General features: G+C 40.7%; 1 protein-coding gene across 1 annotated transcript; it reads right to left on the bottom strand.

Moving 5' to 3' along the window:
* Positions 1 to 1,150: 1,150 nt before the first annotated feature.
* On the bottom strand, positions 1,151 to 14,830 carry esyt3 (extended synaptotagmin-like protein 3). The gene is made up of 23 exons (XM_030427305.1): positions 14,268 to 14,830; positions 12,434 to 12,475; positions 12,198 to 12,332; positions 12,007 to 12,083; positions 11,528 to 11,597; positions 11,336 to 11,425; positions 10,789 to 10,844; positions 10,575 to 10,695; positions 9,165 to 9,341; positions 8,897 to 8,979; positions 8,495 to 8,543; positions 8,231 to 8,320; positions 7,734 to 7,796; positions 7,578 to 7,637; positions 5,700 to 5,771; positions 4,930 to 5,016; positions 4,147 to 4,296; positions 3,547 to 3,920; positions 3,313 to 3,411; positions 2,885 to 3,016; positions 2,648 to 2,753; positions 2,360 to 2,409; positions 1,151 to 1,858 (listed from the first exon to the last, which is right to left on the bottom strand). The coding sequence occupies exons 1-23, from the start codon at positions 14,610 to 14,612 to the stop codon at positions 1,804 to 1,806; spliced, it is 2,583 nt and encodes an 860-aa protein (XP_030283165.1). The 5' UTR covers positions 14,613 to 14,830; the 3' UTR covers positions 1,151 to 1,803.
* Positions 14,831 to 16,463: the final 1,633 nt, after the last annotated feature.

Raw genomic sequence — 16,463 nt, 5'->3', positions numbered from 1 at the left:
GGTTGAGATTATCAATAAAAATTCCTAACTAGGGATACCGCATATTTACTTAAAAGATAAACAGCAATCTAATTATTAGAATTTTGAAAAAAATACATTTTTAACTGTTTTTGAAATATAAAGCGACAAATTCAATCCTTTGGCGGGCCCAATTTGGCCAGCCCTGCTTCAGTTTTAGTCCTCCGTATCCTGCGCTAGATGCTTGATTGTTGGACCCAGTCTTCCTTCGGGCCATAGCCAGGACTGCTTGTTGTCCTGAGGGTGCTGGCACCCTGTACACATTGGGCGACATGCAGGATACACACAATGGGCTTATACGTTGGCCAACAGACAGACTGAATTTACTGGTTATCACAGTAATGAGACCATTACATATAAAGTCACACTTATTGAAATCCATTTAAGTGAAAAATCCAACATTTATTCGCTTGAACATCTTAATTTGCCACCAAAATGTTAGCTGGAGAAACTAATTTCACAGCCATTAAATTGTCATAAACAACAACACTGGATTACTTTGAGAAAAATTATCTATTTAATAATTTAACTGGACAACAAATACTCACCAACAGCCCGGATCAAATTCTTAGCTCACCTTCTTACAGGTAACACTTAACACGCATTTTAGCGTATATAGCTACCATAAGCAGCAGTCTAGCTATGGGCCCACAAAAATGTACTGGGATGAAGGCACTCAAACCTATTGAATTAACATTACTTTTTCAGGTAAAACTCTATATGATGAGCACTCTCTTTTAAAACCATGTTTAATTATGACAGTGGGATACATAAAAGTTGTATAAAAAAAGTGCTCCTGAACACAGAGGCAAGCTTCCCATTGAAACTGTGAGATTATTGAATTTGAATATCGCTTTTAAAGACCAGGTGGTAGGTTAGCTTTAAAATATGTACTCCCTCTGACCTCCCTCAGTAACTATGGTCTCGGCATCGTTGAGGGAAGAACTATCCTATATCTGATGTGCCATGCTTGGATGCAGTTTCATTCAAAATGAACCCACCAGAACCGCTCAGCTGCCCGCACAAAACTCTAGCTGTATCTGGCGTCTCCAGCTTGTGAACATGTGGCTGTTTTAAAGTGTATTACCATTTCTCATCATGCTGAAACTCTCCTGGATTTCTGAAACAAAAATACGCATTGTTTTTTTCCTTTATTTCCCTTTATATATTACATTAAAAATATCAACACAACTATTTACATGAAAATCCAAAAATATATCTGGTTCAGATCAACTCAAGAGCCAAACCTCTCGCAAAATACATCCAAAATAAACACATCAACTTGTCTCCCGGCAGAGTTGAAATGCTAAGAATTGTGGAAAAGGAACAAGTACGTTAAAATTAACATTATTCAGGATCATTTGGTTTGTGTTGGTCAAACAAAATAATCTATAATAAACTAGATCATAAAACTATACAGTGCTTATGCCAACATTATCTGGGATACTGAAGCATGTTTAAAAGCCTGAGTATTTTAATCTGAACATTTTGTTGGATCATGAGGAACATCTGTGAGTGGAACAAGATGAACTTCAACATGTTACTCCAAGTAAGACCTTGAGCACGGGTGTTTGTTTGGAATAGTAAGTGCCGATGATCACACACACTTTGACATACATCACCGAACATGTCCAGTATCTGAGGTGGGTTTCGTGCTGCTTTTGGAAAAACCCAACTCCGGTCCACAATAACAAGAAAGACAAAGTGACATGCGCCTCTCAGACAGAGCATTCATCAGACCTTGTAGTGGCTGAGGAGCTGCTCTTTAAGCTCCAAACAAGAGTTTTAAAGTTCTGCCCGTGAAACGGCATTCTTCAGGACAGGCAGTGTGAGCTCAAACCTTAAGAGAAAAAAGACAATTAAATATTAGTATAATTATAATTAAACCGTTTTAGCCATTTGTCTCCCCACAAAAGTGTCTTTGCTTTCTCACTATTAACCAGAAAGGGTCAGTTAGTTTGTTGTAACCGTGTGAGCTGTGAAGGTAGCAGCCAGTTAGCTTAGCACAAAGACTTGAACACAGGGAAAAAGCGTGGTAGAGTGGTATCGGCAAGTCTTGCTCTCCAGACATAAGAAAATATGTTTGTTTGGTAAAGTCCCCAGTAAATGTCACATTATCATGATTTTAATAGTGTTTGGTGTAATGGTGTGTTCATGCAAAACTGTTTATTCCCACTTATCATGAATCATATCGCAACTGTAATGTCTGTAAAAATAACCACAAAATGACAAACGCATGCCATATCATACATGAAACTCAACTTTTTGTTTCACTCAGAAGTATAACTTGCAGCTACCGTTTCACACAAATCATGGAAAAGCAGAAAACTGAGCCTCATACCATTCTGTGATGCCTCTGGTTAGATCCAACTGTGAAAAATCGACCATCACCTGTTGACAGGAGCAGAACTTCAAAATCCAGTCAGTTATCCACACAATTGCAGAAATGTGACAACCACAGCGGGCAATACATTGTTTTTTTGCAATACATGTGTGAAATGACAGTATTTTTCAACACTGAACCATAATAAACTGAAGCTGGAAATGTAGAGGCTCGTGTATTTGTCTCACCCAAGGCTTTTTTTTCTTGTGCATGAAATGAAAAGTCCCAGTCTATCAGAAGTCTTACCATGCCAATGTCCTTTCTCTCCCGTGTGTGGAACATCCTGTTATTTTTCACTGCCACATCCAACTTCCTGGTTTTTGCTTCCTCAAGTGACACGTCGAATTCAAACCTGTGATGAAACAGTTCCAGAAATCAGCTCAACTTCTGTGCCTCTGAGTGCAATGATGTCACGTTGATAATCAGAAAAGCAAGCCATTATATGTGTATTTTGCTGATGTCAGATGGACCCTGTGAGCTTACTTTTCATTGAAGACCGGATTGAGTGATCTCTTCTTGACATGCGTCTTCTTGCGGTGTATCCAGGACTGCTCAGGGAGCAAATACAGGCGGACGTAAGAGTCTGTGCCGTTCTCACTGCAGCGGAACAAGTTCCTGTCGGCAACAGAGTACACATGGTTCATTCACACAACTGAGCCATATTCTGCTTTGTTAGGTTGGATTCATCCACATAATTCATACTAGGGACGGAAGCTATTTCATGAAATCGCGGTCGATAATACAAAGCCGAACTACTTTCATTGATTTTCGCACTGCAAACTTATATTGTCGTTCCATCACAATACAAAGCTACATACATGCACAGTATTTTGACAAAGAACCAGAACTTTGATTATTGATTTTGTCACACAGAAATTGAAATACGTGATGTTTGGATTTTTCTGAAGTACCTGCAGGCGTCAACCATGACGATGAGCTTGTTCCTCAGGGTGGCGTAGCGTACAGTCAGGTGGATCTCCCCAAATGAACCCTGATGTTTCCTGATGGCTCTAGAGTGATGGGAACATTTGTTAATGTCAAAACTCGTGCTCAAATCGATTCAGTTCGTGGTAGCAGGTTAGAATTTACCACACCGATGGTGTAAAAAAGACACAAAGACGCACAGAACATAACGATAGACTCACTCTGGAAATGAGGCCCCCTCTGTAAGGTCGAAACGTGACGAAGCGATGGAGTTGTCCGACAGCAGGCTGTGGGAGTCAAAGCGACGCATGTGCGAGGGTGGAGGTGACCGCCAGGTTTCAGACGGCTGGAGGGAGCCGCGACCGTGACTCGATTGGTCGTCATGCAGGCCATTCTGGAGACCAGCTGCTTGGGCTGCAGATGGGAAGGGGGCAGCGGGGGCGGTGTTGGAGGAAAGTTCTGGAGAGGAGGATGTAGCGGCGGAGGGACTGGATCCAGGTCCGTTAACTCCTTGGTTGGTCTTAGGTCCTCGTTGTCTGACTTGTGAAGGAGGACTGAGGACAACCTTGGGCGGAGGCTTTTCCAAAGAAAGGATCTATTTTGGGATTGAAGACATGGCAAAAGTCAAAATGGCCAAAATAATAGAGCTCACTTGCAAGTTCTCATTATCTCATTTTTGGTTGAATACATTCAATTACTTTAACAGGAAATAAACGGTAGCAAAATGTAAATTAACTACAGATGAACAGAACACAGCTTACTGTCCTTTTTGTATCTGAGACTGTGTATTCTTACTGTCTGGGTGTGTTATGTTTACCCACCCTGAGCGTGGCTTTCAGCTTGATCTGGCTGTTCGCCCCGGAGCGCTCCAGCGGGAAGCGCTGGTCGATAGCCATGTTGGAGACACCGAGCAGGCGACTCAGGGGCAAGTTGAGAACACCGAGCACAGTCTTCTTCTCCGGCTCTTTGATCTGGACCATGACAACACAAAATTAAACTGTTCAAGCTGTGAATGGAAATGGTTTAATACCTCCTGAAGATATCAGTCTGAGTGAAAGAAGTCTGTTTTCCAACAATAATAACTATTCTATTGTGTAAATCAAGGTAACAGTCTTTTGTAAGTGCAATACGTGTTGACACATACAGGTTCACAGGGATTCACAAGATGGACCATTTCTAAATATAGTGACGTTCATTTAAATTCAAAGCCTTTATGATCATAACAGTAGACAGTCATGAGGGTCTGAGTGCTGTCCAACAACATACATGTGTCTTGGGCCGCCTACTGAACAGACATTGTCAGTGAAACAAGAAGAAGAAGAAGAAGAATAGATTGTACGATGTCTGATTTTCATGCGATTCACTGTAATCTAAATTACGTATGTGGGCTCTCTTAACCGGCCAATATTAGCAGCAGATGTTTGTGAACACACTGTCCGATTCAGCTTCATAGATATTGTGGCAGTTGATGCATTACAAAAAAGATCAATTTGCATTAGTTACTATTGAAAACATGCAAAAAAATATGTTTTTTTGATCGAGTAAAACATTGTATCGACAGCCGAGAGAGAAATGTATGGCGTGTACAATATTTAACGACAAACCTGAACACTGAGCTGCTGTGTTTTGATGTCATGCACGAAGAAGGTGAAGCCCTCCTCCCACACCGGGTCTTTGGAAGAAAACACGATCTGCGGAGAGAGAAGACAATTCATCACAAAAGGGTACACACAGTGTGCTTACAGGATTTCTACCCAACAGCCATGTCAATTTTAAATTAAACTTTTCAGTCGGACGGTTACAAGCCTGCTCTCTTGCGCAGTGTTAATATACACCAAAACAAGTATCAACATTCATAAAACACGTAGGACTTCATTTGTTTCACAAATTAAAGAGAAATTATATTAATTAAAGGAGACATATCATGCTCATTTTCAGGCTTATACTTTTATTTTGGGTTACTCTGTCTGAAACTCTCTGTTTTGGCGCCTGTCTCTTTAAGGGTCCTTCTCCGAATACCCAGTCTCCTCTGATTGGTCAGCTCACACACACCCGAGCCTGCACCACTAACAACAACAACAGAGCAGGTGTGCTAAATCAATTATTTCATGCCAAACTAGCCACTGGGTATAAATAATGCAAATGTGTGACATGGTGACATAGTGTGACGTCGTGAAGTCACTGAATTAAATGCGTGACTGCTGATGAGATGTTTCAGGAGCAGCGTTTTCTGTGAGAGACAGGAGCTTCTGTTGGTGCAGACCGTGACTTTCCTAACTTTTAGATCTTTTACATGCACAAGAACACTTATAAAAACTGAGTGAATGAGAAAGCATAATAGGTCTCCTTTAATGTAACAAAGTGCGAGCTGTACCTTGCTTTTCTGGACGTCGTTGTCAATGGATAGTTCCACAAGAGAGTTCGGGCAGGCAGTTCTCTTTGTGAGCTGAAAACAAAGCAAATCAGTCAGGCAGTGAAAGATTGCGTGCTTTCATGCACTGTGTGTCAACAACACTGACAGCAACAAACAGGAATGTCCGTTGTCATCATCAACAATATCTTTGGAGCTACTTAACACTTGCAACTGCTTTCAGTTTGTTTCCCATTATGTCACAGTTCTGTCGTTGTTATCAGAACTATGCTTTCATTCGTCACAAAAGGCCACCATTTGAATTCTGTCTACAAGCAGCTGGTTGCCCTCTAGGTTAGGTAGGATGGTTTGCATTCCACTCCCTAATCAGACGCAGACACACCATCCCACCGTCTGGAAGACACGTAAAACAGATGTCACTCTTGCTCTGGTGGTAGCCACAGCTGTCTGACTCTCATTTTAACAACAGAAGAAGAAGAAAGCAGCTTCAATAAATAAGGGCTATAAATATGTTCCCAGTAGGATCGTTTGTTTTTACCCAGAACCTTTAAGGTGCACTGTGTAGTTTTGGAGGACACAGTTTCATACTGATGTACTTTGTGGCGGACTCTGCCACCTTTTCGAGCTTCAAGTATGCTGGGGGCCTTATTTTCCTCTGAGAGCAACCTGTTTATTCAGTTATGGAAAAAATATATTTTTTCTAAATGTATATTATAACCTCATTAATATTGTAAATATTACAATTCTGTTCGAATTTCAAAACCCCATAGTGCCCCTTTAAGACTGTGTTTTTTTGTAGCTTCCATCGACTATGTGTACTATGAAACAATGTGGCTCAATATAATGACAACTTGACAAGAAGAAGCTCATCGTTGTCTTTCCATTTTTTTTTTTTTTAAAACCCACAAAACCACAATATATAATGTATAATATAAAATTATCCAGGCATCCAGCCTGCATGTGTCCCATCCCTGTGTCTCTCCCACTTCACTTATCACTTTTTTGACTGTATTTTCACATAATCACCATCAGGGGGCATCCAGAGGCAATAGCTGCCACTAATAGTTCAAGTTAGGACACTGTGTGTTGAGATAGATGTGTTCACTGGGTCAAATGGTGTCCCTAAATAATCGTTTGGTTACAACTGTCTTAATTAACAGACGGATGGGTTTATAACATTCATATTCGCGTTTGAGTGGAGTGGGTCTCATGTTTGTTCCAGAAACTGTAATGTGATCTGTGACCTTCATGGCGTTAGTGCTTTCCTCTGCGCAGCAATCGTAAAATCCTTAAAAAAATATCAGATTATATTACATTTACAACGAGGACAAATGGGTATAGGTGTTGAATTCCCTCAACAAAATCTCCACCACACCAAATATTCAACACTTCTCTGCGTGTTTCTTCATGCTGGGATCGGGTTGAGGAAAAGAAATCTAGCAACATGAACACCAGCTGGTAATAACACACCCACATAAAATGACAAGCATGCACCGCACAAACTGGAAATACCGGCTACAGCACAGAGACAAGTGTACCTGGAGCACTACCAGAAAACATCTGATCTGACTTCAGGCTTTTGTTTGACGTTGGCAAACAAAGGAGCTGTCGACTGTGAGGTAGTGGAGAGAAGAAGACGCCGCATTACTGCCTGATTTTACCTTCGACGAAGAACTCTTTCAGTCACATATTTTCTTTGGTTGGCAACACCCATTTAAACGTGGAACTACTTTAATTCTCAAGAGACATACAGATTTCGATGTTAGCAGTCCCCATGAGGCCTCATGCTTTCCCCTGCAGTCTATTAAAAAGCTGTGACATAAAAGAAGAAAAGAAACAGCTCTGTTGGAACAAGGGTTACAAAAAAAACTGTCGTCTTACCCGAGCTTCCTTCGAGTGCTTCCCATGTTTCTGATGGTCGGTGATCTCACTGCGGTCTTTCTGGAGACAACACAAGAACACACATCAACACGTGTCCATCCGCGTGGCATCGTCTGCTCTCGGGAACGACGACAGGCCCTGTTAGAAGACACTTACTGGTAGGTTTGACGCATTGTCCAGGTACACCGCAAGCATAGCACACGCAAAGCCGCCTTCAGACTGGAACGGAGAGATGAAAAAAGAAGAGAACACAATTTACACAACTGCTGGCACAAAAACTCAAAACATACACAGGACCAACCTATCATTAAAGGTCCAGTGTGAAGGATTCAGCGGTATCTCACGGTGAGGTGAAAGACTGCAACCATCTGAACACCCCTCGTCTCAACCTCCCAAACCGCTCTCTCTAGAACCAAGCTCGGTTTGTCCCTTCTAGGCTACTGTAGAAAAGTGGCGGTGCAACATGGAGGCCTCGGTGGAAGAGAGGACCCACTACTTGGATATAACGTTGTTTCTTTTCATGGTTTCAGGTAATAGTACACTAATTTAGACGTAGGTATAAATATTAATATCGACCTTAAAGACTTGAATGAGTACCTGTTGATATTAAATGTAAAATACATTAATATTTAATGAAGCATCAATGAGTTCACCTCCATCAGCAGGTTTGGGTTGGTCTGGAGTGAAAGCCACTGGAGCTTGAGGTGAACTTCTCCATTCTGGACATCATCCAGAGGAAACCACTGCAGCAATGCAGAAGTTTCATTAGTCAACGTAATAATTCAAATGAAGACTTTTTTAGCTTGTAAATGTTTTTTCCGTCATTAAAAGGTCGATAACACTTTTAATGTAGACAAATCATTTAAAAAATATAACACATCTACAGAGCCCGTAGTTCATGTTTAATAAAAACTCACCTGATCAATTTCTTTCTCTCGCTTCACTTCTCCTAAATCAAGGCGATACCTGAAGTGAAATCAAAACAGTGCTGGTGTTTAAAACTCATATATTTTGAGCACTCAATATATCTATATACCTATCCCACGTCACCACTCAGCTATCTTAAAAGATGCCTGTAAATCGTACTGTCCTGTTCAATTTCAATTAACTATATTTAGTGCTAAGGCTGAGCTTCACATGAGCTTTATAAGAATAAAGAGTAGCTATTAATTACACGGTAATCAAGACAGAATTTGTAGTCATGAGAGTCTGCCATTAAAATTACCCCAAATTGTGAAACTCTGTACAGTGACGTGAATGAAAATACAGGTGAGTCATTGAGCATTGACCCAACTTGTTTGTGCCGATAACATCCTTACTGTCCAATGAAGTCATCTTTATCCGTGTCCTCGTCGAACAGGTCCAGCTCCAGCTCTTGTCCGGGGGCCTCATGGACGACAAACTGCACGCAGATAAAGAAATCTAGTGTCAATTGGATTTCTAAAGCTTTCAAGGAAAGGCTTAAGCAGATTAAACACATGAAAGAGATATCAGATGATGAATATCCAACCTGAAGTAGTCGAAAATACACAATTTAGCTAAATATATTACCACTATGACATCCACAGCGTGTTAAAGTTACTCTACCTCATACACTTCGTTCCACTTGGGATGCAAATTCTCTTTGATGGTCTTGGTTTTGAAATGCCGGTTGCCGACTCTGAGTGTTGCGTAGGGGTCTGATTTGCCTTTCACTAAACCCATCATGTACGTGTCCTTGGCCACCAGGTCTCTGGCCTCCAGCAAGTGGACCCTCACCACACCCTGAGGAGAAGACGAGGAAAGCAAGACTCGAATTAAAGATGGCTGAAACCACACGTTCCCGAACATAATACATGGATCCAACTAGTGTATCAGATAAAGCAGATTACATACTGGTTCACCTTTAAAAGCTTTATTAATACACTTTATTACCCAATGGTGTCGACCCTTCATCTTAAAGGAACAGTTCACCCAAAAAATGTAAATGTGATCATCCAATTTTGTGCATTTACTTCAGACAGGGTGCATGCTAATGTGCAGCTAAAGTGAAGATTTTGGTTTAAAAAGGGGATGTAAATAACATCTTTTCAAATAAGTCTGAGACGTCCGGGCTGCTGGAGACTTGGATGATGCCATTTTCTTTTATTTTGGTTGTTTCATTTTTCTCCAATGTCCCCATCTGCGTCAGCTGTTTATGAGAAAGCTCCAGAAACGTTTTGTGACTTAAGAAACTTCACACGACTTTCCACAAGCATGAGGGTGACTGACTTTTCATTTTTGGATGAACTTTTCCTTTAATTCCTACTTGTTTTTTTTCCCCATTGTATTCACACATCAGACTTTTACTCATGCTATTGCATCTTGGAGTGGACAATTACTTTTATTTTCAATATTTATTTATTTAATTTTGTGGATATTGACTGACTCCTGATTGAGGAACAGTTTGAGGTATTTCCATCCCAGCCAGTCATGGTGTGATGGTGCCCTTTTTGTGAAGGCTTAAGAGAGGTGCTAAATGGCACACCGGCACCCTCATTCTGAATCTGTCACTGACCCATTGAGAACCTAGTTCCCCTCAGATTGCCAGCCAGAAACTCTGGTCTGTTTAGGCCCAATTGGGTTTTCTTGGCTGTACACATCATTTGTTGTGAGAAACTGTGTTTATTTGGGAACCCCTTAAAATCTAAGCCCCTATACACCTTCAGTTTGCCATTTTATTTCCCTGGGGCTTGTAGGAGGAATTTGTTTATTGGGCATTCCCTCCTAGATTTTCATGTTTTTTGTTTATATTTTTATGCAGGTCAGGTTGGCCTGTAGGCAATTTAGTGCCAGTTCTGCCACAGGACTATGAATAAATTGTACTGTTGCCAATTAAGAAAAAGAACAAATAATTAACATAAAAAATACGTTTCAAAAAGATTTAAACTCACAATATTTTCTTACATTAAAGGAAAAAGACTGGGCAGGTGATGAAATGAATATTAATACATTAAATGTAAGCCTTATCTCACATACACGAGGTAGCGGGAACCTCATCTGGTCCACTTTGACCTGGTCTACGAGGGGCACACACATGCGGTTGGGCAGCACCATGAGTGAGGCGATGATGTCCACGATGGTTCCCTCAGACAATGAACTGGAAAGGGATGAGATGATCAAAGGAGAGAGCTTTACAACAGCAACATGTTGAAGTGATCACTGAAGTAGGAGGTTTTCTGTGGAAACTAACCTGAAGGCCGGGGAGTCCAAAAGGTTCGTCATGCCGGTCCAGTTGATTTCAAGAGTCTGGGGGAAAAAAAATAGTTTCAACTTGGCTCAGTTCAAGTGATGACAGGAAGGCAGTGGTTCCCAACCCTTCTCTCTCAGGGACTTCTTTTCTATCATTAAGAAAGTTGACTATATTCAATGTATAACACCAAGAGGACAGAACAACTGTACAATTAAATATATTATGTTGTTTTTTTCCGTGGAACTTGTTCATGTTAGCGGACTTCATTTCTACGAGAGAGGTGATGAGACGAGGCACTAGAGAACTGAGTGGCCTGTGAAAACAAGCCATATTGATCTTTTCTTTTTTAATTTTGTCTGTTCTTATATGACAACCTGAACTTGGATAACAATTTTACTTGATGAAGGTGAGATAAAGGCCTCCTGTAAATTCTTTTTAGGCCTGGCAACCCCTCTGTGAAGCCTTGATGGCCCCTTTGTGGGTTTGCGACCCCTCTGGTTGGGAACCAGTGCGGTAAGGTCATGAAAAATGTCATCGGGGCACTCACGGGCCGTCGAATGAAGAAAAGGGTGACTCCTCCCACCAGTGGTGCTTCACCAATAAGTGGCTCCAAAATGACCCTGATCATTCCCTTGAGCTGGAAGATACAGGACAGTTTTAACCCCACTAGTGAACACATATGATGATGATGATGATTATAAGGTAAATGCAGAAAATAGTAAAAAGGCGAGGTGCCTACTTTAAGTCCTTTGACCCCAGCTGTGATCGGCTCCTTCACCAAAGCGTCGATGTCCACGTCACCGTCATAACTGCAAAATGAGTAAAGAAGTAAAGACCATACACTCACTGGACTCTTGTTTTGGGATTATTTTGAATAATCTGCCCCATTATTTTCACAATGATTTGATTAATCTTTAAGCCTATAATGTGTCAAATTGATTTTAAAATTCTCAGTACAAATTTTCAGAACCTAAGGTCAAATCTTCATATTGGTTCTTTTGTCCAAGAAGGAGTCCAAAAACCCAAAAGTTCTTCATTTACTGTCATAAATAACAAAGAAAAGCAGCGAATCCTCACATTCAAGAAGCTGGAACCAGCAAATGTTTGACACGATCAAAAGAGTTATGAGTTAAGTTTAGATTTTCGAGTGAACCAAGCGACCAAAACACATCTGACAAGATACGAACAGCCCAGAAGTGAGAACTGAGTCTAACCCACCATATGTTCAAGTCGAGAACCACCTCCCTCTGATCCACCTCATGTGTGTACGCTTTCATCCCAGTGATCCTGAGAGGCTGGAAATGAAGGGAAACGTATTAAAGGAACCAGTCAACCATGTTTAATAAGACACAACCACACTCTCAGTCTATCTGATACAAGTGCTTAAAGAGTAATGGATACAAACTCACTATGTGTCCAAAGTGGACCTTGGTAAACTTGAACGTTTTGAGGGCGGGGTTGGAGAGCCTGACTGCCGGCTCGATGTTTTCTTTTAGGAGCTTCTCCATGTACATCCCAAAGAAAGGCCAGGCCTGCTGCAACACCTGAGCACATAAAACACGTTACGTTATTTCTACCATGATGCAACGACTGGGGTGGAACGTGTTAATCATCAAAAAACACCAATCCAGTTTTCATACTGTACCTTGTTAACCCAGTCAACTTTCTCCACATCAGGAAAGTGAACCTGAGAAGGGGAAAAGAAAAGACAGCACAGTGGAGTTAGAGGCGGGTCTGTAAGTATCAAACAACACTAAAACGTGCACGGTGGCGGTGATGGGAGACAAAATCAAGTTTGTGATTACTGATTATCCATCATGCAAATCTTCAAATGGCTTATGTGCCACATTAAAGGAACAGTTCACCCCAAAAAATGTAAATTCAGTCATTATCTAGCCACCTTCATGCTGATGGAAAGTGATTTCTTGTGGTCCAGAACACATTTCTGGAGATTCACAGTGAAACACTCTCCTGAAAAACTTAAGTAACATAAAAATGGCTCCATGCTGTTTATAATCAAAGTCTCCTGGAGCCCAGAGATCACAAACCTCGACGTGCTCTGACACTTTTAGCTCAGCAGCTACCGTGAAGATTTCGGCTCTGAAAGACAGACACTTGTGTAGGAGAACGCTCCGGCCCTGTTCTGCTGCGAAGCTCCAGAAATGTTTTGTGGACTACAAAACTTCAACCTGACTTTCCATCGGCATTGTCATTAGTAGATAATGTCTTATGATTTTCATTTTGGGATGAACTGCTCCTTTTTTAAGAAAAGAAAAATCACAAACTGTGGACGATCCAGCTTTGAAAATCAGCTAATTTCTTTCCATTTCAAAAAAGTCTGACAGCATTCCTTCGTTGAAAAAAAAAAAGGGATGTGGAGGAAACACAATGAGATTTGTTAGGAAGGGCTTACCAAAGATTGGTTGCAGCTTCAAAACTGTAACAGAGGGTTTTAAATCATGTTCTCATTGTTTAATGTTCCCAAATAAACTACAGTACTATCTGAGTTCTGCTGACGATGCTGACGAGGGAGGATCTACCACAAAAAACTAAGATTAATCAAGACCTGTGAATCAGATCCATTGATACAGGCGGAAATCACAAATCTACATAACTGAAATTGAATTCTGCTTTAGGTTTTAAACCAGCAGTATGTCATCGTCATCATTTCAGAGGTGTCAACTGCTGCCTTAATAATCAACCGATTAATCATTAATAATATGTGAAATGTGTTGAACATTCTTCCTTTTAGAAAGCTGTTATAAGTCGGCTTCATTAGGAGCTGAATTAACAGATATAGTGAACATAAAGTTACGGAGCTTCTATGTGTCAATGTTCAACAACTGGCAACAAAATTCAACCAATACTGAAGCGACTAAATGGCTAAAATGTTATAATATCCGTTTGTGTAAAATGTATTTTTGTATGTTTAAAAAATACAATTAAAATGACTTGTATTCTAATAACATTCGTATTCTCGCACCAGTATTTTGATTGATTTTATTTGGATATATTTGAAAAGCAAATATTAACATTACATTCCTCTGACACTGGCAGAACCCTTGTGATCGTCTCTCGCTTCTTCATTCCCATGAGTCACACCATGAGAGGGTGTGGTGTAACCAAATGTGGGCCTGCAGACCAACAGTCCGTTTGGCTGGCTCCATGACCCATCCCTGAGTGTGGGAGCTCCAGCCCCAGTCTGGCATGTCATGCAAATACAGTGTGTTGTAGTCAAGGCAACAGAGAAAGTGACATGTTCCACAGCACCGGTTTTTTTCAGGGTGATCTGGACCACTTATCTGGATACTTTCAGAGGCCTTGATTGACCCAGTAGAGTATCAGCTACTCACAAAACAAACCAAAGACAGATGTGACGCTGGAGCTTTCCTCAGTGTCTGGAATGTTGTTGGATGGCTGGTTTCTGGAGTGAAATCTGTACAGATGCTCATTATTAATCAGTATAACACAACACATACCCATGATGCCATCTGTAGGGCACTCTCCAGTTCCTTGTGGACCACTTGTGTTTCATTGTCCACAAAGTCGATGGCGGTTCCGATCCGGGCGTCCTTCCACTGGCGATTCTTCTTCCACCAGGTGACCATCATCATGCACAGCAGCACCCAGCTGACACTGAGTCCCAGGTATCCCGTCAGATACACGGGGTAGAGGACGAACATGGCTCGGCCGAAGTAAATCAGGAACTCCATCAGGAGGCGGTTGACAGCGGAGGAGCTCAGCGTCTCCGTGCTGCCGTGGCTTCCCCCGAGCCCCGCTCCCTCCGCCGCCCCGCTCGGCTTCATCTGTCCGTCGGATGCCATCGGGTCGGACTCCCGCTGGAAACCTGGCTCCTGACGTCCAGAAGAAAGTGGGTCGATCACACCGACCGCCCGAAAAGATCCCCGCGGTCTACGACTAACACAAACCAGGAGAGCCGATCTACTCCACACACACCACGGGTGCAGCAGTGAAATGAGCCGTGGCAGCTCCAAAACTTCCGTGTTCGGAAAACTTCCAAAAGACAGGTAGGTTAGGCTCACCTGCGCCCATGGGTGGGGAAAGAGCTGCACGACAGAAGGAGAAAAGAAATCCACCCTAAAAATGAATGCGAAAGCATCCATATATTTCCTACACAGCAGATAATCATTTCTTATTATAAATACGTTAAATGACTTTAAACCCTCCATGGTGACTTGACAAAGAAAACACATTTTTTTATATTATTTTTTTTTATTTTTATTCAAAGTTTTCACTCCGTTTAGATTTTGACTAATAGGTGGAACAATAATTACTCTCCCTTCAGGTTTTATTATGGAGGACCACAAGTGTGATAGTAATAGTAATGAAGCGTTTAACTAATTAATAAATAGTCATTATATTAATAAATAACCCTCCAAATGAATATGTGGATCTATTAATAAATAGACTAATTACTAAGTAATTCATCACTTGATGTTTTCCCTTTTAATATAAATTATGAATTGATGGATTCATATTTCTGCTGTACATTTATATTAATCATTTCTCTTTTTATTGGCCATTAAAATATCAAATAATTAATTACTTTGCAATTGAGTCCATTAATTAATAGATTTATAAAGTAATTTGTAAACGAATGTATTAATGCCTATTTATTGAATGATTAATAAATTGTAAACCAATTTAATAAAGTATGATTAAGCCCTTTGTGGCTCTAGAGGAAGCTATATGTAATCTGAAAACTGCCCCCACTGATGCCCCTACCTGGCTATGCTGCATTGTGGGTAATGTAGGCGACGGAAGAAAAATGCGTGGAAAACAAAAGGCAATATCTCTGATTCTGTTGAGTGAACATTGATCATTTGTTTTACACTGTCTGTGGTTCCAACACTGTTGTTGGCTTTGACTTTGTTTTTTTTTGTTTTTTTAACATTTTTATTAATATTATACAACACAAAATAAACACAATACAACTACAGGCTTTGACTTTGTAATTTTGTAATTTTTTAGAACTTGTCAAACACACTTTAATGTGTAAAACTGGTGTAGTTGCCCTTTAATTGACCACCTGCAGCCAATCAGAATCAAGTATTCACCCAGCCCTTGGTATACATACATTTATTTTCTCTTTTGGATGTCAGGTTTTTTTTTTTTTTTTGGGGGGGGGGGGGGGGATTTAGTTTATTTGAATGTTTTTGTGACTGTGACAATAAAATCATAATCACACATAGCTAATAGAGCAGCAGCAGTGTGTCACCTCTGTTATCTGCAGAGCCCTGAATCACAACCTTTACAACGCTGATAAGAGAAAACAGTAATAAAGTGTGCAGTGAGACCTGCAGGTGGAACCAGAGAGTCACTCTCATAAAGCTGTGTGGAAACATGTCAGTGATTTCCTGTTCTCTCTGTAACACTGTCTTACTTCTCTTATGTTCTGACAATGGAAATGCACATGCAGGCAAATTAGCGCAAATGTTTCAAGCCATATTTATTATATAACCAGAGATAAAATAACACAGAATCAGGGCCATATCTCCTAGTGTTCCAAGACATTTGATGGAAAGGTAAAATGCATTTATTAAGTAAACTGCTAAAAATATCTACAAATGACTCACTTTACTGTGTTTGCTGCTCTAAGAGATTCAAATGTAGAGAATGTAACTTTAAATGGAAAATATACAAAACAGACTATA

This window comes from Sparus aurata, chromosome 9, assembly GCF_900880675.1.
Source record: "Sparus aurata chromosome 9, fSpaAur1.1, whole genome shotgun sequence".
Lineage (NCBI taxonomy): Eukaryota > Metazoa > Chordata > Actinopteri > Spariformes > Sparidae > Sparus > Sparus aurata.
The sequence above is the reverse complement of the archived record's forward strand: the minus strand, read 5'-3'. Positions and strand labels throughout refer to the sequence as shown.